The 27,673-nt window shown below is 45.0% G+C and overlaps 2 protein-coding genes and 2 non-coding genes across 4 annotated transcripts; all 4 read left to right on the forward strand.

The window, feature by feature from the left end:
- The first annotated feature begins 5,277 nt into the window (after positions 1 to 5,277).
- On the forward strand, positions 5,278 to 10,981 carry RPL23 (ribosomal protein L23). Its single transcript, XM_039227933.1, has 5 exons — positions 5,278 to 5,379; positions 5,959 to 6,042; positions 6,367 to 6,495; positions 10,627 to 10,740; positions 10,842 to 10,981. Exons 1-5 carry the CDS (start codon positions 5,367 to 5,369, stop codon positions 10,922 to 10,924), a joined length of 423 nt encoding a protein of 140 aa, XP_039083864.1. The 5' UTR covers positions 5,278 to 5,366; the 3' UTR covers positions 10,925 to 10,981.
- Positions 6,083 to 6,217, forward strand: LOC120229171. The gene has a single exon (XR_005527685.1). It is a non-coding gene; the product is annotated as a small nucleolar RNA SNORA21 (small nucleolar RNA).
- Positions 10,982 to 14,387: 3,406 nt separating the features above from the next.
- Positions 14,388 to 17,955, forward strand: CUNH17orf98 (chromosome unknown C17orf98 homolog). Its single transcript, XM_039227906.1, has 3 exons — positions 14,388 to 14,623; positions 16,564 to 16,663; positions 17,521 to 17,955. Exons 1-3 carry the CDS (start codon positions 14,417 to 14,419, stop codon positions 17,676 to 17,678), a joined length of 465 nt encoding a protein of 154 aa, XP_039083837.1. The 5' UTR covers positions 14,388 to 14,416; the 3' UTR covers positions 17,679 to 17,955.
- Positions 17,956 to 18,453: 498 nt separating this feature from the next.
- On the forward strand, positions 18,454 to 18,525 carry TRNAC-GCA. Its single transcript has one exon. It is a non-coding gene; the product is annotated as a tRNA-Cys (tRNA).
- Positions 18,526 to 27,673: the final 9,148 nt, after the last annotated feature.

The following is a 27,673-nucleotide window of genomic DNA, read 5'->3' on the forward strand; positions in this document are numbered from 1 at the left end:
ATCTCCCCCTCCCCCCCACATCCATCAGTCCTCAGTTTGTTTCTCAGCATTCAAGAGTCTCTCATGGTTTGCCTCTCTCCCTTTCCCCCACCATTTCCCCCCTTCTTCTCCCCCATGGTCCTCCGTCAAGTTCCTCCTAATCCTCCTATACGTGCAAACATATGATATTGTCCTTCTCTGCCTGACTTACTTCGCTAAGCATAACACTCTCAAGGTCCATCCATGTTGCTACACATGGCCAGTGTAAGAAACATTTTTAACACCAATAAAGATGAAAGGTAGATAATTCCAGAATAATAGGTAGTCCTTTAGACTGACCACGTGTGGGGATTCCTGAGTGGCTCAACTGGTTAAATGTCTTACTTAGGCTCAGGTTGTGATCTCATAGTTTGTGAGTTCAAGCCCTGTTTCTGGCTCTGTGCTGACAGCTTGGAGCCTGCTTCAGATTCTGTGTCTCCTTCTCTCTCTATCCCTCTCCCACTTGTGCTCTGCCTCTCAAAAATAAATAAATGTAAATAATTTTTAAAAAGTAAATTGAAAACTCAAGTTAAAAAAAATAACCTGAGCAAATGTAGCTTTATAAGAAACACTACATCTTCTAAATATTTCTAATTTTGCCATAAGTGAATGAAAACTCCTTCATGCAAGGATGCTGACATATGGAGATGATCGAGATTGACTTCTTCATTTGTTCAGCAACCAATCCACATGTATTTACTGAGTGAAGCCCTATGCTAAGTGCTCAGGATATACTGTTGAACAAAAAGGACATGGACCTTATAGACATGGAGCTTATAGACTAGTTATAGACTAGTTGGGGGGAGGGGGTCATTCAACAAAAAATCTTCAAATGTATATTTATGAATTGTAATAAATAGTATGAAAGACATTTTTAAAAAGTGGGGGAACACCTGGGTGGCTCAGTCAGTTAAGCATCTGACTTCGGCTCAGGTCATGATCTCATGCTTTGTGAGTTCAAGCCCCATGTCCAGGTCTGTGCTGACAGCTCACAGCCTGGAGCCTGCTTTGGATTCTAGGTCTCCCCCCAGCCTCTCTCTGCCCCTCCCCCACTCACACTCTGTCTTTCTCTTAAAAATAAATAAACATTAAAAAAATTTTTTTACGGGGCGCCTGGGTGGCTTAGTCGGTTGAGCGTCCGGCTTTCGCTTAGGTCATGATCTCGCGGTTCGTGGGTTCGAGCCCCGCGTCGGGCCCTCTGCTGACTGCCAGCTCAGAGCCTGGAGCCTATTTCAGAGTCTGTGTCTCCCTCTCTCTCTGACCCTCCCCTGCTCACACTGTCTCTCTCTCTCTCTCTCCTAGAAATAAATAAAACATTTAAAAAAAATTTTTTTTACATAGTATGAAAGAAAAATGCAGCATGTTAAAATAGCTTAAAACAGGGGGACCTGACCTAGTATGGGGGTCAGGGCAGATTTCCCTAAGAGACACTTAAACTGAAATCTGAACTTTAGTAAACATGATATCCATGATGAGGGTAGGCAGCATAGAGTATTCCAAGCATGTGTGAGCCAGTGGGTATTTGGAACAGGGACAGTTTCTGGGATTAAAATGTCAACTCTTCCAAACAGGAGCAAGCATGGTGCAAGATAAAGTTGACGAGGTAGGACGATGCCATGTCAGGGCCTTGAAGGCCACTATACAGATTTTAACTTTGATTCTAAGAGCACTGGAGGATTTTCAGGAGAGTGACACTGTAACATTTTGCATTTCTGAAAAATTATTCTTGGCCATGAGTGAGTGGGTGGAGGAGGGAGAAGTAGAGAACAAAAGTAGTTTAAGTAAGAGAGGGACCATGGCAGTATAGAGGAGACGGAGAGAAGTGGATAGATATGACAGACATGGTTTTTTTAATGTTTATTTATTTTTGAGAGAAAGAGAGGAGAGAGAGAGAGACAGAGCACGAGTAGGGGAGGGGCAGGGAGACACAGACTCCAAAGCAAGCTCCAGGCTCTGAGCTGTGAGCACAGAGCCCGGAGCAGGGCTCAGACCTACCAACCTCAAGATTAGGACCTGAGCCAAAGTCAGAGGCTTAACCAACTGAGCCACCCAGGTGCCCTGACAGACAATTTTTTTAAATGTTATTTATTTTTAGAGAGAGAGAGAGAGAGAGAGAGTGAGCGAGCATGAACAGGGGAAGGGCAGAGAGAAAGAGGAAGAGAGAAAATCCCAAGCAGACTCCATGGAGCCCAATGGGGAGCTCGAACCCATGATTCTGAGATCAAGACTTGGATGCTTATTTGACTGAGCTACCCAGGTGCCCTTAAGATTTTTTTTATTTTTTAAGTAATCTCCACATCCATCGTGGGGCTTGGATTTACAACCCCAAGTTCAAGAGTCCCATGCTGTACACACAGCCAGCCAGGCACCCCTACAACAGACATTTGGAAGGTAACCTGAAAAGAGTCTCAGATGGACACCTGGATGGATGGTGGTTCCATTTATCAAGAGACACATTTGGTAAGGAAATCGGATGTTCAGAAACCCATGGACTTTGGTTGAGAAGTGAAAGAGAGTGAAAAATTGGTAGTCAGAGAAGTTGGTAGGATCAAGTGAAGGCATTTTAAGAGTGATAAGAGAGATTTATAAATGTACGGATTTATAGACTTCTGAATGTTGAAGTCCCCCAGAGCTTAGCTCATGGTCTTTATTTATTCTTTTTTTTTTTTTTAGATTTTTAAATTAAAAAGATTTTAAGCTTATTTATTTTGAGAGAGTATGTACATGAGTGGGGGAGGGGTGGGAGAGGAGGGATAGAGAGAATCCCAAGTAGGCTCCACACTATCAGCACAGAGCCTGATGCAGGGTTTCAACTCATGAACCATGAGGTCGTGACCTAAGCTGAAATCAAGAGTCAGATCTGACTGAGCCACCCAGGCACCGCTAGATTTTTTTAATTTTTAATTAATCTCTACATCCAACACGGGGCTCGAACATGCAACTCCAAAATCAAGAGTCACTTGTTCCACCAACTGAGCCAGCCAGATACCCCTACCCTTACTCCTTTATGACCTCAGCCACTGTCATGGTTTTAAACATGGTTCACCCTTGAACAACATGGGTTTGAACTGCACTGGTCCACTTATATATACATTTTTTTTTTCGAGAAATATATTGCAGTACTGTAAATGTATTTTTTCTTTCTTATGATTTTCTTAAAAAAAATTTAAGTTTATTTATTTATTCGAGGGGGGAGGGGCAGAGAGAGAAGGAGAAAGAGAATCTCAAGCAGGCTTCACACCAGCAGCACAGAGCCCAAGGCAGGGCTCGAACTCATGAACTGTGAAATCATGACTTGAACCAAAACCTCAAGAGTTGGGTGCTTAACTGACTGAGCCATCTACGGGCCCCTATTCCTTGTGATTTCCTTAATAACATTTTATTCTATCTTATATTATAAAAATCCAGTATTCTGAATCCAGTACATATAACATACAAAATATTTTAATCAATTGCTTATGCTGTTGGTAAGGCTTCTGGTCAAAGTAAGCTAGTAGTAGTTAAGTTTTAGGGGAGTCAAAAGTTATACATGGACTTTTGAGTACCATGGAGGGGTCAGTGACTCTAATCCCAGAATTGTTCAAGGGTCAACTGTATACATATATGCTAACAATTCTTGAATTTATAGATCCTTCTCTCCAGAACTACAGGCTGGTATGCCCAACTTGTTATTTGAATATTGTTTGGTTGTCTAATAGACATCTAACTTAACATGTCCCAAACTGAAGTCCTGTTTTTAACCCCCAAATCTGTTCCCCCGTACTTTTCCCCAAGCCAGTTGATGCCAATGCCATCTTCAGCTTGCTCAGAGGTACAGCCTTGGAGACATTTTGACTCCTTCCTTTCTTTCACGCCCCCTATTTTGTTGGCTCTACCTCCAAAACGCATCCAGAATCTGACCACATTACGTTACCTCTACTGCTACTGCTCAAGTCCGAATCACCATCATTTCTTTCTTGAGTATTGCAAGAGCTTCCTAACACATCTCCTTACTTGTAACTTTGTGTCCTCTCCCACAGTCTAGCTTCTAGAGTGATCAATCTGATATATTAGATTATTTCCCTCCTCAGTTTACAAAGAGGGCAATGGTTCTCCAGTTCAGTCAATGCCGAAGTCCATACTGGTGTACAAAGCCCTACAGAACCTGGTTCTGTTACTTCTGACCTCTCCTACTACTCTTCCATTCACTTACTCGGCCCAGTCACATCCAGCTTCCCTGTTTGTCCTGCTATTGCTCAGGCACACTCCTGCCTTAGGGGGCCTTCACTGTCTCATGACTATCTGTACTGCCCTTCCCAGACATTCATATCGCTAACTTCCTCACCTAAAATCTAGTTATCAAATAATTTTATTTGCTTTAATATCAGCTTCTCCCATGGAGCCCACACTGCCCATATTGCTTGCTTCAAATTGCAATTTGTCCCTCCTGCCACTTCCTGATCCCTCTTCCCTTATTCCTTTACTTTTCCATAGTATGCATCATCTAACAGACTATACACTGAAATTATTGTATCTATTGTTTGGTGTCTAATACCCATTGTCATTTTGCCACTCTAGCAGAATCCTGTATCTGTTTTTCCCCCTGATATAATCTAATGTATGCCCATGACAGTACCTGGCATAAAGCAGGTGCTCAATAAATAGTTGACTGAATGTATTGACAGAAGGAAAGAGGCCAGAATGGGGAGGCTGAAGCCGTAAAATGGGTAACTAATAAACCAAGATCTCTAAAATACAAATGGGTATGGGACCAAACACACACAAGCACACGAGATTATCTGTAGTGCTAGAATGGCTCTTCCTATTACCACATCCTTTGCGGGGGGAGGGGGAGGCTTTCACATTTCTTTTTACTCGCAATCTCTTTTTCAACACTTTTTTTTTTCAATACCATATCCTAATGAGAGCGTTCAGAGCTCTTTTCGCTCGGTCCCCCACGCCCTGTGTTCTCTGGGGGTCCCTACACAGCACAGAACCTTTTAATCAGTCATATCTGAACCTCCAGGGTCCAGCGAAGTTCCTGACGCATCCTACGTGCTCAAAAGAGGTTGCTGGGTAAATTTACCAATGTTTCTGGCCCCCCCCGCCCCCTACATCCGAGAGCTTAAAAAGGAGACTCTGAGCGTCATTCGCCCCACCAGCCTCGAACACCGACCCCGCCCACTTCGCCGCGAGAACTCAACCCGACGTCCAGGGCGTATTACGTAATAACACAGCGCCCTGCAGCGCTGGAGGGAAGAGGCGGCTTGAACGGGCTCCGGGACACGTGACGAGTTGGGCGGGGCGTCAAAGTTCATATCCCAGGGTCCTTTGCACCTACTCCTTTTCCGACTCCTTGCTAAGCCAAGATGTCGAAGCGAGGTGAGTGTCTTGGCTATCCTTCGCCATCTGTCGCGAGGGGGCTCCCGGTCTCGTCCGGAGCGGCGGCCATGGGCAGCGGTGGCGCTCTGCTCTCCGGCCAGGCGGAGAGGGAGAGGGGGCCCGCGCGAGAGCGCTGGAAGGGCTGCCGAAAACGGCCCGCTGGGCCTGGAGAACGGAGTTGGCCGCATCTGGACGGGACTCTAGACCGAACCTCGCGGGGTCGCCCTGCGCCTCGCGCTCCTGTAATAGTATTGAAGTGGGACTGACTTGGGTCCCAGGGTGGGCGACTTGTGCGGCCTCCCGCCTTGCAGGAGGAGCTGCGTGGTGCAGAAGGTGGAACGAGGGTTGGGTGTTTCGGGCCCCTTGATCTCCCCGGAGGGGCGGTAAGGGTGAGGAAGTGGCTGTTCGCCGTGAGAATTGGTGGCACCTGGGGAGGGGTAGGTGGCGTCCCAGAGAGAGGGGATGTAGTATGCCGTTTCCCAAAGCACGTGCGGGTGAAGGTATCCCTTAGGAGTGTGAGAGGAGCCCCGAACCATGACTAGACAGCGACCCCATTCCTCTTTTCCTTCCTACCCACAGGACGTGGTGGGTCCTCCGGTGCGAAGTTCCGGATTTCCCTGGGTCTTCCGGTCGGAGCCGTGATCAACTGTGCTGACAACACGGGTGAGACCTTCATCCGCACCCTGTCAAAGCCCTCCCCGCCCCCCTTTTAAAAGCACTCGTTGGGCCTTGACTAATGACCCACTGAGCCGTCAAGAAAGGGCAGAGTAAAAACACTGCTTTTGGGTGAAGCAGCAGCGTGGTGTGTTGTTTTGCTTCAATCGGTGGTGTGACAGGTATTCCACCTTGGGCGGGGTGCGGGCGACTTCCTGGGAGTATGAGGGGAGGGAGAGGCTCTGGAAGTGACAGGGAAGCGTGACACCGGGAGGGCTGCTTGACATACTCTCCAAAAAAAAAAAAATCATGCTTGTTTACATTCTTTCATAGGAGCCAAAAATCTGTATATCATCTCTGTGAAGGGGATTAAAGGAAGACTGAACAGACTTCCTGCTGCTGGCGTGGGTGACATGGTGATGGCCACAGTGAAGAAAGGCAAACCAGAGCTCAGAAAGAAGGGTGAGTGAAGGCCCTGACTCTTCCTCGTTGCTTGGTGGACAGGTGAAGGACTTGTCCCTTTACTAGAAAATGGAACAGTGACTCTATCATTTTTTTTTAATTTTTAAAAAACTTTTATTTCTAGGAGAGAGAGAGACAGCGTGAGCAGGGGAGGGTCAGAGAGAGGGAGTCACAGACTGAAACAGGCTCCAGGCTCAGAGCTGGCAGCACAGAGCCCGATGCGGGGCTCGAACCCACGAACTGCGAGATCATGACCTAAGCGAAAGTCGGACGCTTAACCGACTAAGCCACCCGGGCACCCCGACTCTTATCATTTTCAAGTCTTCTTAAAAGCTTGATTTCCTTTGAAAGGCAGTCTGAGATGTTTTTCTGTAATTGAAGTTCTGCTCTTGCTGTCTTAGAGACTGTTCACTCCCATGTCTGGTTTTGTCTGTTTCTTTTTTTGCTTGTTTTAAGTAATCTCTGCCCAGCAAGGTGCTTGAAAGCCTTACCCTGAGATCAAGAGTGACATAATGCTAATAACTGAGCCAGCCACGCACCCCAGTGTTATATTTGTTATATTTGTTCTAGCCCCCTTACCCATTAAGTGTATTTGCCACCCTAAAGTCAGGGTCCGTCTTTTAAAAACCTAAGTCTGGGGCACCTGGGTGGCTCAGTCACTTAAGCATCTGACTTCGGCTCAGCCCCACGTTGGGCTCTGTGCTGACAGCTCAGAGCCTGGAGCCTGCTTTGGATTCTGTGTCTCCCTCTCTCTTTGCTCCTCCCCCGCTTGCACTGTCTTCCCTCTCCCCCTCTTTCTCTTCTTACTCTCTCGAACTGAATAAACATTAAAAAAAAATTAAAGTGTATGTCTTGGGGCATCTGGCTGGCTGGAGTTATGTGACTCTTTGATCTCAGGGTTGTGCATTTAGGCCCTATGCCTGCTGTACAGAATCCTTAATAAAATCTTTTAAAAATAAAAACGTAAACCATGTCATTTTGCTACTTAAGTTCTTCCTTGGTTCCCAATATAAGCTGCGAGGAAGTACATATTTACCCTGCTATTTCCCCAACAAGTTCAGCAGATAGTTATAAACCACCTCAAGTACCTATACCTGTGGGAACAAGCCCTGTCCTTGTAGAACTTAGTCCGTCTTTGTGGTGCCTTCTCCAGCTCATTTGCTTTCAGTTCCTAATTTCTCCTTCCCCCTTCCTTGGTGCTTCAGATCCTTTGTACTTCCTGCGCCTCCTGCCTGGGACACTCAAATTCAGTCTTCTTTAGCTCACTTCTTGTTAACACGTCACCTCATGCAACAGCCCTCCCTGTCCCGCACTTAATCCAAGTGATATTTTTTTGTGTAGCATTAGAGTTGTTTCTTGTATTTAAGTTCCAGAAGAGCAGATAACTGTCTGGTTCATTGCCGATTTCTCAGCTACAAATGAATATGGTAAACGTGTATATTTTTAAGTAATCTCTACACCGAGCGTGGGGCTTGAATTCAGGATCCCAAGGTCAGGAGTCCCATGCCCTACCGATTGAGCCAGCCAGATGCCCCAGTAAATATGGGGTTTTGTTTTTTGATAGACACTTAGAGCTTGACCAAGTGTCAGGCAAGTTTCCTTTCCTGGAACTACTGATGTGAAAGGGCAGAATGATAACTTGCATAAAGTGGTTGTGAGATTCAGGTAATGAGCTGAGCATGTAATGAGCACTTGGGCTCTGACACCAGCGCTTTGCAAGTACAGAGTAACATTCTTCATGTTTTAAGGCAAGTTGTTTTTATAGAGGAGATGAACTCAAGATAGTGACTTGTCAAAAGTTTGTCATGCTTGCTTATAAATCTTTTCTGGTAGAAAGTAAAATGGGGAGCTGATCATTGCTTAATCCCCACTAGGTGTAGGAGTTTGTTGGGGGAGAAGGTTCTGGAGCACTTCTAACTTGGAATGTCTTGGCTGGCTTTAGAGCTTCTGATGGTGCACTTAACTCCAGCTCTTGGAACTTTCTTCCTGTGCCTGCTTAGTCTATCTCTGCCCTGGAAGATCTTTCTCTTCCTGAGGGGTCCCAGCTATCACTTGAACATAACAAGTACACATTTAATGGGTGTTGGCCACATACCACAGTACTCCTTGTGAGCCTGCACAAACACACATCCCTACCCCTTGGTTTTTTAGCCTTTACACCAAAAATCTTTGCTCTCCTTTAATACCCACCTAAGGCCTTGGTAGGCAAGGAGTACCATGCATTGTGGCTAAACATCAAAGAATCAATGTGTTAATTGAGATCTACATGCAACTAGACAGGCTTTCCTCCTAGAACACTTGCTGGGTCTGATCTGTGGCCTGGGAAGCTGTCAGGGAAGGGCAGAGCAATCTGCTGTCTCTTGGTGAGGTGGCAGCAGCACATGGTGTTGGTCTCCATCAGGTTATTGTGGGACAGACCAGAGAACACTTCGTGGTTTTCAAAACAGTTGTGAATTTCCAGCTCTTTTAATGTCTTTGTTCTGGTTTCTCCTAAAAGAATAGATCGCCTTACGTTAGGCTTCTGGATAGCAGAAACTTGAAGAAAATGCAGGCAGTGGAAAGGGGCAGTTTGGGAAGTCCAAAGTCCTCAATTTGTGTGGCTTTGTTCCTCTGCTAGATTGGTCATTTGTGAGAATTTAAATGGATATGAGTAGGGTTGCCTGGCTGGCTCTGGGTAGTACGTGCAACTCCTGATTTTAGGGTCATGAGTTCAAGCCCCATGTTGGGTATAGAGTTTACTAAAAAAAAAAAAAAAAGATTATGAGTAATTGAGGGCTCAACAGGAGGCTGTCATAAATAGTTAACCCTCAATGTGTATTTCATTGTTAAAAACTTTATCAGAATCTGTCGAAGTATATAGAGAGAGTATTTGCCTCAAGGATAGCCAGGATTCCTGTCCTTATATAAAAAATCCTGTATTTAGTGTCTGAACTTGAATATGGAAATGTAACTGTTCTCCCTGTTTTCCAAGAGGAAAACTTGAACCTCAGAAGATTAAGTAACTTGTTCAGGGTCTCTAAATTAGTGACCATTAAGGTTTGCATGCAGGTTGTGTCTGACTTTAGTTCTTTCAAGTGCAAGAGATGAAGATCTGGGAGTGTTCACTTAAGTGCAGGTAGGTTTTTAGAAGTTACTTAAGACCTGGAAAACAGTTCCTCAAAAGTTAAACCTTGTTAATTACATAGGAAATAGAAGTTGAATTAAACTTACCCAACTTTCAAACTTCCAAGAGATGATCACTGTTAATATTTTGTTGTATGTCCTTTTTTCTTAGATGCAAAAAATTTGTTTAATTGGGACCATGACTGTCCTGTAACCCATTTTTCTTGCTCTGGAGTTGCTTGTCCTACATATGAAAAATTGCAGATAGACCTAATAATTTTTAAATGATACTGTTTTGTGTATTTGCTGTGAGGCATTTAGGTTAATCCCAAATTTTTGCCTTTATTAACATATGTATGTGCCCAGCAGTCAGGCATTTTAGATAAAGTGGAGTGTATGGTCAAGATCCTGGACGGACTCCTGGAGTTCAAGGAGTGTGTGTACACATGCACACTAGAAGTTGGAGGTTTTCTTAGGACAGATAAATTAATGTGTAAATGAGCTTATATTTATAAAATCTAACATGGTGCATATTTAATCCCAATAAGTTCTTTGAGGGCAGTAATTTTATAGATCTAGGTGTGTATTTTCTTGGAAGTTTTGATATATGCTGGGATGGAACATTGCCTAATGAGTTAATAGCTTGGCCTCTCTACTTTTTCAGTTCTAAGGGGGAGGGGTCCCATTTTGTGATACTAGGATCTTAATAGTCCCTATGTGTTGGGTCAAAGTATAGAAGGTGCTTAGCAAGTTTCCTGCTGGTGTGTTGCTAATTGTACTCCTGAAAGTACACATTTACACTGGAAGGAAATGCAGCCAGTTTTGACTTGAAGTAAGGTCTTTGCATAGGGGGTGATTGATGTTTGCACTGTCTCTTTCACTTGCTTTTAGGAAATGAAAAGCCAACGGTGAGTATACATTCTGTCCAAATGGGAAATGGTAGGGAATTAGGTGGGGTGTAAACTGCTTTCTTGTGGTGGCACTGGGACTTGACAGGTTAAGTGACTGCCTCCCTTTATTCCCTTTTAGTACATCCAGCGGTGGTAATTCGACAACGAAAGTCATATCGGAGAAAAGATGGCGTGTTTCTCTATTTTGAAGATAATGCGGGGGTCATAGTAAACAATAAAGGTGAAATGAAAGGTAAGGAGGTATCCATGTTGTTCCCTAGATCTTTGAGATTGGATGGTTTAACCCTTGGGTCTGTCTGATCTCACCTGTCCCCTCTTTCTTTTTTTATTCAGGTTCTGCTATCACAGGACCAGTTGCAAAGGAGTGTGCAGACTTGTGGCCCAGGATTGCATCCAATGCTGGCAGCATTGCGTGATTCTTTGGTTTATCTGTTTTAAAAAAAAAAAAAAAAGTAAAAATTATTTGCACCCTGTTCTTTTCTACACGTTATTCTTTTTTTTAACGTTTATTCATTTTTTGAGACAGAGCATGTGTGGGGAAGGGGCAGAGAGAGAGGGAGACACAGAATCTGAAGCGGCTCCAGGCTCTGAGCTGACAGCACAGAGCCTCATGCGGGGCTCGAACTCACAGACTACAAGATCATGAACTGAGCTGAAGTCGGACGTTTAACTGACTGAGCCACTCAGGCGGCCCTACACATTATTCTTCTCGACACCACCTAAACGTTGCCTCATTTTGTAAAATGAAATTACTCAGTGCAAACTTTCTGGGGACGTGTGTAAAATAAAAGGTACACAGTTTTGTACTTTGTGATGCTACAGAGATTTTCATACTTTCCAGTTTCTGCTATAAAAACTTAGTATTTTATGTTTGGAGTCCTTAAAGTAAATTGCAGATAGTAGATACTGTTTGCTAAGAGGTTACCCCAAGTAACTGCCTTGCAATTTATTTGAGATAAGGTAGAGTAATGGTCAGATCCTGGACACACACGGAGGTCCAGGAGCGACGTGAGGAAGGACCGGGTGCAGGTGTATATATGCGCACTTCTGCAATTCTGGGTTTTCTTTGGGTAGACTGGCACATTAATGACTTTATAAAACCTAATATAATTTGCCATTAGGTTTGTTTCGTGGACAGTGATTAAATTCTTTTAAATTATTTGCAGGTTTTTTGCTATTAAAACGTTTTGACAGGATGGCTGTATGATGTACCTGGTAAACTCTAGTTCAAAGAATAAAAAGTGATGGGGACACCTGAGTGGCTCAGCCAGGTCACAATCTCACAGTTCCTGACTTTGAGCCCCGGATTGCAGAGCCTGCTTGGGATTCTATCTCTGTCCCTCCCTCACTCATTAAACTTTAAAAAAGCTTCAAAACCTTAAAAAAAAAATTAAGGTGATGTGATTATATAAGCACAGTGGGTGTAAACCTTGGCAAATTCCACTTGAAAACACTGGACACTGGCACTTTTTTCTTTTTTTTTTTTTTTGAGACTCCAAAGCAGGCTCCACACTGAGCATGGAGCCCTACACAGGACTCAGTCTCACAAGTATGGAATCATGACCTGAGCTGAAATAGAGTAGGATGCTCGACCAACTGAGCCATCCAGGTGCCTCTGTAACTTCTCTTTCTAAACCATGAGAATTTTTATGTTTCAGGGCCTGAGAAAAAATGAGCATTCAGCAGGTTTGGGTCAGTAGTTGGGCCTAAAGATGTTGGGATAGGCTTTTTATTTTATTTTTTTAAAGTATTTTTATTTTTGCCGGATAGAGCGAGCATCAGCTTGAGAGGGGCAGAGAAGGAGAATCCAAAGCAGACTCCAGGACCTGAACTGTCAGCACAGAGACCAGTGTGGGGCTCGAACTCAACAAACTGAGATCATGACCTGAGTTGACATTGGAACCTTAATTGACCAAGCCACCCAGGCACCCCTGGAATTGGCTTTTTAGGTTGAAGTTTGCGTTCACTTGTCTGTTACCTGAAAATACTCAGCCTTAAAACTACAGTTTTCTCTGTAAGGCTGGAAATGAGAGTATGTAAGGACCCTGGCACCTACTCAGTAAGATTATCCTTTTGTCCTTCAAGATTCAGAATGGAATGTTTTGGACTTTAATGGTTCTCAACCTGAGGAGTTGAAAAACGTACAGGCAGGATCCCAGGCCAATTAAGGCAGATTATGGAGGCAGGACCCAGGCATCAATTTTTAATTTTTTTTTTTTTAATGTCTATTTTTGAGACAGCATGGGGGGGTTGGTGTGGAGAGATGAGACACGAATCTGAAGCAGGCTCCAGGCTCCAAGCTGTCAGCACAGCTGGATGCCGGGTTCAAACCCATGAACCATGAGATCATGACCTGAGCTGAAGTCAGACCAACTGAGCTACACAGGCGCCCTGCATCAGTACTTTTTTAAAAAGATTCTTCAGGAGATTCCAAGGTGCAGCCAAGATTGAGATCCAGTGCTGTCTAGACAACTTAACCTTGTTTGAGAAATTCAGAAGTCTGAAACAGACCTGTCTTTTCCTATCCTCCAGCCTGTGAAATTGAAGTCTTTAATGTGACGTGACATGTAAAATTAATCCTTTTTATCCTTTCATGTGAACTCTGTACATGTGAAATTTCTCCTCTTCAAACAGGTGTGAGGTCTGGGGCTCTTCCCTTCCTTCTCAGGTCTTCATGTTCTGCCTGGGTCCTTTTCAAGTCTTAATAGAATAGACTCAAACTATAGACTGATACCCTATAGTTTCAGGTTTCTAGGAATTTACCTGTCCTAGTATAGAAACCTTAGATATGCTGAGTATTGCCAGAATTAGTGGTTTTACTGTGTCTAGATATAAAAAGCCACCTTTTTGGGGTGCCAGGGTGACTCAGTGGGTTGAACTTCCAGCTTTGACTCAGGTCGTGATCTCACCATTTGTGGGTTCAAGCCCTGCATGGGGCTCTGTGCTGACAGCTCAGAGCCTGGAGCCTGCTTAAGCTTCTGTGTCTCCCTCTCTGCCCCTCCTTGCTCGCACTCTACCTCTCTCTCAGAAATAAAAATTTAAAAAAATTTTAAAGCCACCTTTTCTAATAAATGTGCGTTTACATAGTGGTCTCGTGTAGAATAACATCTCAAGACTTGGTGTGAGGGGAAGTTTGAATAAGGCACTTTGATGGGGTAAACCCTCTGTGTAAGGGCTTAATCAAGGGGAAAAGTTTGGAAGTAAAAAAGAAAGGAGGAAATAAAAATCACCTACAGTCACAACAAATGAGGAAATAGATCATTGTTCAGGGTTTGCTCAATCCTGTCACATACAAAAAATTAGCCAGAGGATAAATATGGTAATGTATCAACCTGCTGGGGTTTTCTGGGGGTGGTTTGTTTTTTAACAGGAGGAGGAATACTAGCTGATGGAAATAATTGGGTGGGAAGAAGTGCTTTAAGAGGAAGTACTGGAAGTCAGGAGACCTGAATTCTGGTTCTGGATCTGCCACTAAACGGATTTAGGGAATATCCCAATGTTTCTGAGCTTCAATTTCCACTTAACGTAAAATGAGAGTTGGAAGTAGATGCTGTCTGAACTCTCTGCTGGGTACAAACAAGCTTCTCAAAAACGGAGCTAAATCTGGGAAATGTATACCATAGGCGGGGGTGGGGGGCGGGGCCCCCGCTGCGCTCGCAGGGCCTAGGTTCTGTAATCCCCGTCTTCAATCCCCACTTCCTCTTGCTTTGTCTCCTCTCAGATCCTTCACCTATCGGCCATGCAAGCAATTTACCCCAGAGCCCTAAGAGCCTACCCTACTAGATGGGGTCATGGGGTTTGTGTCGCAGGAGTCTTTGACACCACACCACGTCACAATGCGCAGGGGAGCCCCTACCTAGGGCCCTCAGCTCCCACCACAAAGGCCCTTGAAGGCTGTAGCGGTTGGGATGTCGCACGTGTGCGAGTGTCCTCTGCGGCTGGAGAAGGGCTTCATCCTGGATGGTGTGGCCGTGAGCACCATGGCCCGCACCTATGAGCACCTGAGGCCCAAGGTCTGGTCGGCGATTCCGCCCTACAACGCCCAGCAGGACTACCACACCCGCCGGTACTTCCAGAGCCACGTGGTACCGCCCGTTCTGCGCAGGACTGAACAGGTTATTTATAAGAGCGCCCCGGACGATCCCACTGTCTGTCCCCACAGAGCTTGACCCTGGTGGCGGGGGACGACTTCCCAGATCCGGGCGTTTTACCCTAGGGAGGGCTCCCCACTCCCACCCCCTCGGTTTTACTGAACCCTCGGAACTGCCGCAGGCGGTGACAGGTAAATTGAGTTCACAGGGCTCACAAAATCACGTTCCACTCCCGAATTTGAGAATGATCTCATTTGGGGTTTCTGCAAGTCTTAGAGAACGGGGCTGGAAGCCGGCCTCTCCCAAACAGATCGGTTTCATTGTCCTTTTTGACGTCATGGACCCGCCCTTTGCGGTGATCTCACACCACAGATTCTCTAAGAGCGCGAAGATCCTTGTGACCTCAGTGAATGCAACAAACACTTAACACCTTCCAGGCTGGGCGCCCTCCATCGGTGACGTCATAGTTGCAGAGGGGCTCCCTCGATGGGTTTTTCTCTGAGCAGGCAGCAAGGAAACTTCCCAGACCTCTGCCACCTCACTTCTCCCCAGGCCTCTCCCCTGGTGGGTGTTGCCCCTTCTCCGCAGAGTCCTACCTGGGATCAAAGGTCTCGACTCTATTTGTTGATGGCTTCAACACCTTGCCTCCAATATTTGTGTCTCCCTATGTCACAGTGGTATGGGTAGGGGAGAGGAGGGCTTAACGGGGGTTATTCTGGGAACACGTCCTCGGTTTTTTGTTTTTTTTTTTGTGAACTCCTGTTTGTGTGTGTGTGTCCGCTTGTATATTGCATATATGTGGACACATCTGTATGTGCCATGCTTGAGGGTGTACGTGCTATGTACTCGTGTAATTTTTATGACAGAACCAGAGTCTAGGAGGAAAAAAAAAAGAGAAAATTTGAGTATTTAAAAGCTTAAACAGAGGCGCCTGGGTGGCTCAGTCGGTTAAGCATCCGACTTTGGCTCAGGTCATGATCTCATAGTTTGTGGGTTTGAGCCCCGTGTCGGGCTCTGTGCTGACAGCTAGCTCAGGGCCTGGAGCCTGTTTCAGATTCTGTATCTCCCTCTCTCTCTGACCCTCCCCTGTTCACGTGGTCTCTCGCTCTCTCTCAGAAATAAGACATTAAAAAAATTTTTTTAATAAAATAAAAGCTTGAACATAATATGGTGTACACACTTTTTAAACTTTCCACTTATAAGTATTTCTTTAACCATCACAACTGTTTGTAGTAGGTCTTATCTTCATTTACATAAAGATAATGAGGGGGTTGTTTATATTTTTGTTTTGTTTTTAAGTAAACCCTGCCCCCCTACGTGGGGCTTGGACTCACACCCTCAAAATCAAGAGTGGCATGCTCCACAGACTGAGCCAGCCAGGCTCCCAAAAATAATGTTTGTTTATTTATATTTTGAGAGAAAGAAGGGCTCAAGTGAGCGAGGCACAGGGAGAGAGAGAGAAGCGGGGCTCACATGAATCAGGGCTCTAGCTCACCCAATGTGGGACTTGAACTCACGAACTGTGAGATCATGACCTGAGCCAAAATCAGATGCTTAACCACTAAGCAACCAAGGTGCCCCACTAATGCATATTTTTAAAATAAAAAACTTTAACTGTGCCGGACCCTTTGGAACAATCTCACTTAAATCTGTCAGCAACCCTCCTTAAAGCGATGAGGAAATCGAGGTCCAGGAGAGCTGCGTCATTGGCCCAGGGTCCCGGAGCTTGTCAGTGGCAGAGCTGGAACTGGAACCAGTCTGTCTGGCAACAGACAGCCCTTAACTGCCCAGCTATGCTGCCTCTCCCTGAGAGAGAATAGGCCCCTATGTATATTTATATTTAACCTGTCTGGCCCAGTAACCCCTGGCCGTGACCTCTCTCCCCAAAATAAGCCCGAAGGGAGTTTGCATGCACACTTCTCAGCATGGTGGCTGACAGTGTCTGTTTTCTCCCTCTCTTTCAGGATCACGGGGGCACAGGAAGGGATGGCTGGATAGTGGATTATTTCCACATCTTCGGGCAAGGACAGAGATACCTGAACCGGAGAAACTGGGCAGGGGCAGGCAAGTGCCACCTGGCGTTCCCGCCTCACCATGGACCCTTCTGGAAGAGTGATGTGCATTCCCCCAGTTCAGAGGGAGAAGCCGGGCCACAGAGAGCCCTCTTTGGGGGGAAAGAGACCAGGGACCGCATCCTCCAGCTTTTCTTCTCAGGCAGGAGCAGATGATGTCACTGTGCTCCTTATGGGGACTGAGCGCCTACTCTGTCAGGCGCTATCTGCCCCCAGGCTATCCCTATGCTACCTGCTGGGGAAGCTGCAGTGTAGGGAGGTAAAGTGACTGGCCAAGAAGGGCTCAGCGGGATTGGAATTCCACTCTTTCCAACTCTAATTCCCAAGTTTCCCTCACTCCTCCCGCCCTGAGCAGGCTGTGTCCTGTTCCTTTTCCAAGCCCGATTTAGCAGCAAGAAAAGGAAGGGTTGAGAGCTGTTTTTCTGACAGTGTGAACCCTCCTACCACCCCAACCCCATTGCCCTTTGGCCGCACCTAGTCACATGATCCTCTGCACCATTTGGCCAAATTGAGCTCTCATCCATTTTCTCCAGATGGGTCAGAAGCAAGGGTGAGATGTTTTCAGTCTTCCTGGGAGCAAGGCAAGTTCAGCCAAGCCCAGAATCTTCTGGCCCCTCCTGTGCCAGCACATACCATTCATGCTCCTCCTCTATACTACTCGTGATATGTGGCTTGGTTTCTAGAAAGCTGTCTGTCTTCTTGACTCCATCAACCCTTGGCTTTTAATCAAGACGCTCGAGACACTTGAGGAGTGAGGGTTTAGCGGGAACCCGGGGGGGATGTTCTATACCCGCCCTGTGGGGGCGGGGGAAAAGCAAGGTGCTGAATGCCTCTCTCTGCGCCCCCTAGGGCATTCCCTCCAGCAGGTGACCGGGCACGATAACTACAATGCTGATCTGAAAATGTGCAATGGGTTCAATGGTCGGTTTGGCTACCGTAGGAACACCCCAGCTCTCCGCCAGCGCCCGTCGGTCTTTGGAGAGGTCACCCGATTCCCTCTGTTCTGACAGCATCCCTTCCCTTCCCACCCCTTGACCTGAATAGGAGACAGATGTTTAGATGATCTCTCAATTCTATTTTTATATAAACAGTGAGGTTATTGTGCCTCCAAGTGTGCTGTTTCTTTTCCGAGCTGGGGACCGGGGCCAGCTTGTTTCTTCACCCTCAGCTTCTCTAGCCTCTGGAGAGGAGGGGGGAGGAGAGAGGCCATCGTCAGGCCCGTGCCCTTACGTGCCATGCCAACGTGTGCCAGGCTTGAAAGGAGGCCTCAGTTCTCCCCTGCCCATGTAAGAAGCAGCAGCTACACTGCTCACCGAGCCCTCCACAAAGCTCTGCCCCAGGCAGCAGCAGGGCCCCAGGTTAGACACTGGCTACTAATTGTCCATCAAGAACTGAGCCAAAGGGATTGCCATGGGTGGCCCTGAGAAGGATTTCCTGATCTTCCTTCTCCTTTCTACCCTCAGTCCATCAAGAGGGCACAAACAAGGGGAATCTGGGGGTGCTTTTCAGCCTCTGGATTCTGATCTAGTAATTCTGACCCAGGGCTTGTGGGCACCTTCTCTGCTGGCGCTGTCAGTTCCTTTTCAGCTAGTTTCCAGGATGTCTTTTTTCAAGTGTCCCCACCCAGTTTACTGGTGACCAAGAGAAAAGCCACAACAGATGATGGATACAAAAGAAGGTGGAGCTTTTAGAGCACAAAGCTTGCCAGAACTCTGGTGTGGGTGGAACCTGGTGGTACTGAGTCACCTTAAGTGGACAAGGAAGAGAAAGATAATAGGTCATGGGGGTATAGCTCAGGGGTAGAGCATTTGACTGCAGATCAAGAGGTCCCCGGTTCAAATCCGGGTGCCCCCTTCCTCCTCCCTTTTGTAATTCCATTCAAGGGAAGTAGGTAAATAGCCTATACCTCTTAACTCCCAGCCAGGGTGTCTAGAGAGGAGAAATAATTGTCAGTGCAGGGGTGCCTGGGTGGCTCAGTTGGTTAAGCATCCGGCTTCGGCTCAGGTCATGATCTTACAGTTCGTGGGTTCGAGCCCCGCGTCGGGCTCTGTGCTGACACCTAGCTCAGAGCCTGGAGCCTGTCTTCGATTCTGTGTCTCCCTCTCTCTGACCCTCCCCTGCTCATGCTGTCTCTCTCTCCCTCAAAATAAATAAAACATTAAAAAAGAAAAAGGATTGTCAATGCGTTCTTGTACTGAAACACTACAAGTGTCCCTAATAACAAAGGACACTTAGCTGAGACCCTGGGATGATCTTGTTGGTCTTGAATTAAGACAAAGTCCCCTAAGGACATTCTGAATCTAAAATTAGGTGTGAGAGCTGTGAACACAAATTTAGCAATCTGGTGTATGAAAGGACAGATAAAGAGGGTCGTATGACATGCATTTTTGAGAGCTTAGGACAGTACCTGTAAGGCAGTTGTGAATTAAAAGATGAAACAGGGCTCTTGTCCTCAGGGAGGTTTATGTCTCCTGAGGTTGACATATTCATACCCAGCTGTCAGCGGAAGACATTTGAGTGTAGCTCAGGGAAGAGATATCTTTTAAAAATACCTACCCACCTTTTCTAGACATAACTTCTAAGTGAAGCTTTCCTACAATTTGAGGGGACATTTCTACCTGATCTGAAGAGTTTATTATGGACATGCTGTTTCTGACACCACAACCCCCTCTCTAGAAGGTTTGGGGCACTTTCCTGTTACTAGTTTATTGTGCAGAGTTCTTGGAATGGACTGGATATTCACTCTGGCCCCTTAAAAGAGAAAAGGAGTCTACTAGAAGCGTGGGGGACTCACAGTGTTGATGGAAGTTTGGAGAACCTAACTCACAAAGCAGTTAACTATGAAGGGCAGCAGAGGAGGGAAATCCAGATCAGGCTTCCTCTCAGTAAGTGTCCACTGCTGGTGTCACCAACTCAGGGCACTTATCACTAAGGCTTGGTTATGGCTGCAGCTGGACCTGCATCTCCAGGATACTTCTACAAGTTTCAGAATGCCAAGCGTAGGGCACCTGGGTGGCTTAGTTGGTTTAGCGTCCAACTTTGGTTCTGGTCATGGCCTCAGAGTTCATGGGTTTGAGCCCCGCATTGGGCTCTGTGCTGACAGCTCAGAACCTGGAGCCTGCTTTGAATTCTGTGACTCCCTGTCTCTCTGCCCCTCCCCCGCTCATATTCTGTCTCTCAGAAAATAAATGTTAAATTAAAGATGCCAAGTGGAAACATTTGATTGACTGAGTCATGGTCTGACGTATGTGCAGTTTTCTGCCAGGGAGGGGAGGAGGTAGTGTTGCCTCATCGCGTTAGACAGCATGTGGTACTCCCTCTGAATTGGAAGTATCATCATTTTCTTTCTTTTTTAAAAAATTTTTTGATGTTTTATTTATTTCTGAGAGAGAGAGAGACAAAGAGTGTGAGCAGGGGAGGGTCAGAGAGAGAGGGAGACACGGAATCTGAAACAGGCTCTAGGCTCTGAGCTGTCAGCACAGAGCCCGACGCGGGGCTCGAACCTATGAACCGTGAGATCATGACCTGAGCCGAAGTTGGACACTTAACTGACTAAGCCACCCAGGCGCCCCTAGGTATCACCATTTTCCCTTTCTTGAAGAAAGAATTGTAAGGAGAGAGCATGAAAATTTACTGTTTTAGGGCTCTAGGGGTCAAGAATTTGCTCTCTCGCACCCCTTGACTTCCCAGTTGCTAAAATTAGATCAAAAACATTTTTTAATGTTTATTTTGAGGAGAGAGAGAGTGAGAGAAAGCACAGAAAGGGTAGAGAGAGAGAGGGAGAGAGAAAATCACAAGCAGGCTCTGCACTGTTAGTGATCTTGCGAACCATGAAATCATGACCTGAACTGAAATCAGGAGTCGGATGCTTATCTAACTGAGCCACCCAGGTACCCCTGAAAAGGCAGTTCATTTTTTTTTAATTTTTTAATGTTTTTTATTTATTTCTAGGAGAGAGAGAGAGAGACAGCGTGAGCAGGGGAGGGTCAGAGAGAGAGGGAGACACAGAATCTGAAACAGGCTCCAGGCTCTGAGCTGGCAGTCAGCACAGAGCCCGACGCGGGGCTCGAACCCACGAACCGCGAGATCATGATCTAAGCGAAAGTCGGACGCTTAACCGACTAAGCCACCCAGGCGCCCCTCATTTTTTTTTTAATGTTTTATTTATTTCAGAGAGAGAGAGAGAGAGAGAGAGCATGAGCAGGGGAAGGTCAGAGAGAGAGGGAGACATAGAATCTGAAGCAGGCTCCAGGCTCTGAGCTAGCTGTCAGCACAGAGCCCGATGCAGGGCTTGAACCCACAAACCGTGAGATCATGACCTGAGCCGAAGTCGGACGCTTAACCGACTGAGCCACCCAGACGCCCCTGAAGAGGCAGTTCATAAAGGAAGAGATAGACACAAATGGTGGATAAGCCCATGAAAAAGTATGCAACATCGTTAGTCATCAGATAAATGCAAATTGAAATCACATTGAGACACCACACATGCATCAGAATGTCTAAAATTAAAAAGACCAATAACACCAGACACCAACCTATGCCATTTTGGGAAAAGATCTGGCAGTTGGCACAAAAGTCAAATGTACTGACCTTCTGGCCCAGCAATTCCATTCCTAGGATTTTATTCAGGATAAATGAAAACATATGCTTACACAAAGGCCTATATAGGAATGTTCATAGAGACATTACTTATAAGAAGCAGAGCTAAAAACAGACTAGGGCCCACCAATAGAAGATGAGTTTTTAAAATCTGTTGTTTATTCATACAGTGAAACACTACTCATCCATAAAAAGGAATGAAATACTGATTCAAGATGGATGAGCCTCACCAATATTATGCATATTAAAAAAACATATAGAAAGACTGTATGTTGTATTATTCTAGTTATATGACATTCTAGAATGGACAAAACTAATCTATGGTGAAAAAAGTCATAAGATTGATTGCCTCTTGGGTGGGGTTGGGAAAGAGATTAGGCAGGAAGGGGAATGAGGGAATTTATGGGGATGATGTTAATGTTCCATTTCCTTCTTTCTTTCTTTCTTTTTTTTATGTATACTCCATTCCCAACATGGGGCTTGAATTCATGACCCAGAGATTATAGTCACATGCTCTACCAACTGAGTCAGCCAGGTTCCCCAGTGTTCTGTTTCTTGATTGTGGTTTTGGTTAACACTGGTGTATGTATCTGTCAGCCTTAGTGATTTATACATTTCATTTTATATAACTTTAACATAAAATGAAAAAAGCTATAAACAAATATGAGCTGTACTTAATGCGGAAGTATTTAGGAAGAAGTTTATTGTCTGTAACTTATTTGATTTTTTTAAATGTTTTATTTCTGGGAGAGAGAAAGAGAGGGAGAGAGAAAGAGAGAGAGAGAGAAAGAGAGACAGTGCAAGCAGGGGAGGGTCAGAGAGAGAGGGAGTTACAGAATCCAAAACAGCCTCTAGGCTCTGAGATAGCTGTCAGCACAGAGCCTGATGCAGGGCCCACACCCATGAACTGTGAGATCATGACCTGATCAGATGCTTAACCAACTAAGCCACCCAGGCGACCCTGTCTGCAACTTATTTTGAAATGCACTGAAGATCATGGGGCGCCTGGGTGGCTCAGTCGGTTGAGTGTCTGGCTTCGACTCATCATGATCTCACAGTTCGTGGGTTCTAGTCCAGCGTCGGGCTCTGTGCTGGCAGCTAGCTCCGAGCCTGGAGCCTGTCTTCGGATTCTGTTTCTCCCTCTCTCTCTGACCTTCCCCTGCTCGCACTCTCTCTCTCTCTCAAAAATAAATAAAACACTTAAGAAAATTGAAATGCACTGAAGATCAGATGGCTTAATGGATGGAGAAAGGAATACAAGTGTGTGTGTGTGTGTGTGTGTGTGTGTGTGTGTGTGTGTATGAGAGAGAGGGAAATATGATAAAGCAAGTATAGTAAATATAGTAAAATGTTAACTGTGTTCACTGTAGAATGTAGGTGGTGGGTTTATAGGTGTTCCATGTAAAATTCATTTACCTGTGTTGAATGTTTGAAATTTTTCATAACAAAATGTTGGGAATGTTTTTCAAAAGGTGAAAAACCACCTGGGTGGCTCAGTCAGTTGAGCATCTGACTTTGGCTCAGGTCATGATCTCACACAGTTCATGAGTTCGAGCCCCGCATCGGGCTCTATGCTGACAGCTCAGAGCCTACAGCCTGCTTCAGATTCTGTGTCTCCCTCTCTCTTTGCCCTTTGCCCACTCATTCTCTCTCTCTTTCTCTCTCTCTCAAGTAAATAACCATCAAAAAATAACTTTAAAAAGGTGAACCAATATAAGTAAAAGTACTAACTAAATGTTATTGCTATATTATCATGACAAAGATCAACAGTGGCACTTGAATGACTGAAGTAGGTGAGCAGAGCATTACTTCATTTAATCCACACAGCAACCTTATGAGGTAGGTTAGGTACTAATAAAATCGTTGCTTTGGTTATGAGGAAACTGAGGCTCAGAAAATTTCCCCGACTTGCAATGTGGCATGCCAGCGTCCCAGCCCAAGTGTGTTTTGACTCCAGAGCTCATTGTGTTTTGCTGCTTGTGCAAAACTTTTCTGTGTTAATACATTATTTTGTACCTTTTCCAATTGTAGCCTTTGTTAAACTATAGTGATGTCAGGTGTTTAGATGTCTGTCACCTCCTTCATACCATGAATGCCTTCAGGGCAGAACCAGTTTCCGTCTTTGTAGCTTCCATACATAGTATAGGGCTAACTAGCCTATAATCACCTCTCCCTTAAGGTGCTGATGGAGGAAGAAAGAAAGAAAGAAATGCTTCCTAACTTCCATGATGTTTTGGCTTAACATACTCCCAAAGCTCCCTCTCCCACCACTTTCTACAAAGATCTATGCTTAACCAGACCATTTGCTCAGAGCCTATCTGTGTTCATCTGGCTCAACAGCTGTGGGGCTATTTATGGTTCCTTGACAGGACTGGTTGCTAGAAGCCCCAAAGAAACAAAAGTTGGAGCATCTGTCTTTGGAATAGCTGAGGAGTAGCAAAGGCCTGACTTTACCTCAGGAAGATAATTTGTCAGTTTTCAGTCTATGGCTATGATACAATTTGTCCAATGTCTGACATCTACTGAGTGGAGGAATGGAGGGATGGACGGATGGATGGATGGAGGGAGGGATGGATGGACAGATGGATGGATGGACGGATGAATGATGAGTAGCTGAATGAAAAGGCAACACAAGTCAGCCACGGTGATTAATTTTTTTTTTAATATTTTTATTTATTTCTAGGAGAGAGAGAGACAGCGTGAGCAGGGGAGGGTCAGAGAGAGAGGGAGTCACAGACTGAAACAGGCTCCAGGCTCTGAGCTGGCAGTCAGCACAGAGCCCGACGCGGGGCTCGAACCCACGAACCGCGAGATCATGACCTAAGCGAAAGTCGGACGCTTAACTGACTAAGCCACCCATGTGCCCCACGGTGATTAATTTCTTGATCACCAGTGGTGCCTCACCTGTCCTTATTGGGGAAACAGCTCTGTATTACAATGTTCGTGAACTACTTTCATGTTTCCTGGTTTAAGACAAGACTACTTTATTTTTCCTTGACAACTAACTTTATTCCAAAGACGTTTTCAAATTTTAGTGTGCATCTGAATCACATGAAGAACTTTTTAGAATCTGGGGATTTGACTGTTTGGGAAGTCAGTGGTTCAGGGAAGGGCTCAGGGCTCTGCAGGGTTTATTTAATAAGACCTTCAGGGGAATCCATTATGGGTAGTCCCCAGGTCACAATTTGGAAGGGAGCCATGCTCACCACTATACCACCAACGCCGGCTCCAGGGGAAAACACTGGTGAAAATACATTATTTCCTGCGATTTCAGTTCTCTCTCCCTCAAATATAGCCCTGTCTTGCTTGTATTCTAATATTTTCCACCCCAAAACTATGGCGCTATTGACTTTTAGAAGCATCCCTGTCCTAAGCTCTCATGTCATTTAGATGGAGTCCTAGAAAAGAAGTTTTACAGATGTTAGTAACATGGTAAACTGTTACCATTTGTTGAGCACCTGCTACCTGCCAGGCACTATGTGAATGCTTTACAAACGGTATTTCATGCAATACGACAACTTTTCACAGTAGGTGGTAGTATACTCATTATACAGAAGGGGAAAAACCCTCAGAGAGATTATATAACTTGTCCAAAGTCACAGTAACATACAAGGCAGACTTGAGAGTCAAACTCAAATCAAAGCCCTTGGTGTTTCAGATATACAACCCCCTTTAGTCTTGTGTAATTATCAATAACATTAAGGATTACTGTTATTTCTATGAGGTCATACCCTAAAGAAATATCTTGGTCAACTTTGACTCCAGACGCGGGCCTTTAAGGATTCAGCAATCCATTCACTCATTCATTTAATAGCACTTAACTGCGCAACTATTGTGTGCTAGAATCTGTGCTGGGCATAAAGAACACAAAGATGAACTAAAGTCTCTAGTATTATGGATACAGACAAATATACAGGCAATTTATAAAAAAAGTGATAAGTGTTCTAATTCTCCTAATTAATCTAAAATTTGATATATCCTTCAATAAAAACACAAACAGCACTGTTTCTGGAATAGGAAAAGCTGGCTTTAAAGTTCAGTTGGAAAAATCAAAGTGTAGGAAGAGCCAGGACCCTCGAGAAAAAGTATTGAGGGAGAAGTAGGCATACCAGTCATTAAAAGAAAGTTATAATGATGAGGACAGTTTGGTAATAGCATATGAATAGGTGGATTAATGAAATGGAATAGAGAATCCAGAAACAAACTCAGATACAAATGGGAATACACTATAGAGTAAAGGGATATTTCACACCAGTGGGGAAAATATAAGATTATTCTGTAAAGCATTGAGGCAAATGTGTAGCTCACTGGAAAGACAATACACAAAAATAAACTCCAAATGGATCAGAGACATAAATATTTATAATATAAAATTATAAAGTTACTTGAATTGGGGGCACTTGGGTGGCTCAGTCCATTAAGCATCTGACTCTTGATTTCAGTTCAGGTCATGATCTTGCAGTTCATGATTTTGAGACCCACGTTGGGCTCTGTGCTGACAAAGCGGAATGTGCTTGGGATTCTCTCTCTTTCTGCCCCTCTCCTGCTCACTCTCTCTCTCTCTCAAAAAAAAAAAAAACTTTAAGAAAAAGTACTTGAAAGAAACATGAGATAAAATAACTCTGATCGAGGAAGGTATAAGGATGGTGGGTGACTTTTTTACTGCATTGCCTTTTGCATCTTTTAAAATATATTTATAATGTATTAGCTATTAAAAAAATGTTGAGTGTTTGTCCAGGGAGATAAAAGTTTCTCTGCCATAAGACAGTGAATAGGGGTAAGAAGTCTCATGAGGCTGGAGAGGTTAAGAAGGGTCAGGTCATGAAGGGCCTAGATATGTTAAAAATGTGGACTTTAGGGACACTTGGGGGGCTCAGTTGGTTGAGTGTCCTGACTCCTGATTTCTGCTCAGGTCATGATCCCAGGGTTATGGGACTGAGCCCTTGTCAGACTCCACACTAAGTGTAGAGTCTGCTTAAGATTCTCTCTCTCTCTCTCTCTCTCTCTCTCTCTCCCACTTTGTTCTCTCTCTACAAACAAACATAAGGATTTTATTGTATGAATAATGGGGAACTATAAAAGGTTTTAGAGCATGGGGAATATTAAAATACAGCATTTTGCATTTTAATGTTTTTTAAAAATTGATTTCTGAGAGAGAGAGAGATGCAGCGTGAGCAGGGGAGGGTCAGAGAGAGAGGGAGACACAGAATCTGAAACAGCCTCCAGGCTCTGAGCTAGCTGTCAGCACAGGGCCTGATGCGGGGCTCGAACCCATGAACCGCGAGATCATGACCTGAGCTCAAGTCGGACGCTTAACCGACTGAGCCAGCCAGGTGCACCACATTTTGTATTTTAGAGAGGTCACTTTCAAGTATAAAGGGGTGCATAGATTGGTAAGGGATAAAACTGAAAGTGGGGAAATAAGACTTCTCCCAGAGGAAGGAAGATGGTGGTCTGAACCAGGCTGGCGGCGAATGCTGATAGAGAGGTGGATCCATGTGAGAGATGTTTACCAGGGAAGACTTGTTGACTGACTGGATGTTGGAGGTGAGGGAGAGGTCTTAAATGATGTAGAGATGGAGAAGTGGTGGTAACAAAGGATAAAAGAGCCGGGTTGGGGGAATAGGGATAGATTAGATAACGAGTTCAGTTTATATGCCTCCCAAATGTCCAACTGGAAATGTCTACTAGCCTGACTTAAAAACCTGGAGCTTGAAATAGAAATATAACTGGAGGGGCACCTGGGTGGCTCAGTTGGTTAAGCGTCCGACTTCCGCTCAGGTCATGATCTCGCGGTCCGTGGTTCGAGCCCCACGTAGGGCTCTGTGCTGACAGCTAGCTCAGAGCCTGGAGCCTGCTTCATATTCTATATCTCCCTCTCTCTCTGACCCTCCCCTGCTCATGCTGTCTCTCTCTCAGAAATAAATAAAACATAAAAAAAAATTAAAAAAAAAGAAATATAGCTGGAGGTAATGAATTGGGGATCCATCAGTTTATAGATGGTAACTGAAGCCCTGTGAGTAGATGAGATCACCCAGGGAGAGCATTTAGTGTGAAAAGCCCCAAGACAGAACCTAAGAGGCAAGATGAAGCGCAATACAAAATGTTCCCTGAGAAGGGGCTACAGAGGAAAACAACACTCAAGAGAGTGGTGCGGAGAAGTCAAGTGAAAAGTATTTTGATGAGGAGGGTGTGTTCCTCAATACCTTTAAAGGCTCAATGAGGTCAAATGAGGAGGAAATGCAGCATGTAAGTACTGGGGAGTTACTGCAGATCGTGGGGAAAAGTTGAGTGGAGGATTGATTGAAGTTGAACGGAAGATGAGGTGGAAGGCATAGTGTCTCCGGAGTGGAGGAGACAGTCTGTTTAGAGTTTAGTTAAGACATAGAGTGGAGCAGCTGGG

This window comes from Hyaena hyaena, unplaced genomic scaffold (assembly GCF_003009895.1).
Source record: "Hyaena hyaena isolate Hyena2069 unplaced genomic scaffold, ASM300989v1 scaffold_29, whole genome shotgun sequence".
Lineage (NCBI taxonomy): Eukaryota > Metazoa > Chordata > Mammalia > Carnivora > Hyaenidae > Hyaena > Hyaena hyaena.

Excerpts from the sequence above, each read along its gene's own strand:
- RPL23 (XM_039227933.1), top strand. Across the intron at positions 6,496-10,626 it reads ACCAGAGCTCAGAAAGAAGG|TACATCCAGCGGTGGTAATT; the intron begins GTGAGTGAAGGC and ends ATTCCCTTTTAG. Across the intron at positions 10,741-10,841 it reads CAATAAAGGTGAAATGAAAG|GTTCTGCTATCACAGGACCA; the intron begins GTAAGGAGGTAT and ends TTTTTTATTCAG.
- CUNH17orf98 (XM_039227906.1), top strand. The coding sequence starts at position 14,417 with ATGTCGCACGTGTGCGAGTGTCCTCTGCGGCTGGAGAAGGGCTTCATC. Across the intron at positions 14,624-16,563 it reads TTCTGCGCAGGACTGAACAG|GATCACGGGGGCACAGGAAG; the intron begins GTTATTTATAAG and ends CCTCTCTTTCAG. Across the intron at positions 16,664-17,520 it reads GAGAAACTGGGCAGGGGCAG|GGCATTCCCTCCAGCAGGTG; the intron begins GCAAGTGCCACC and ends TGCGCCCCCTAG.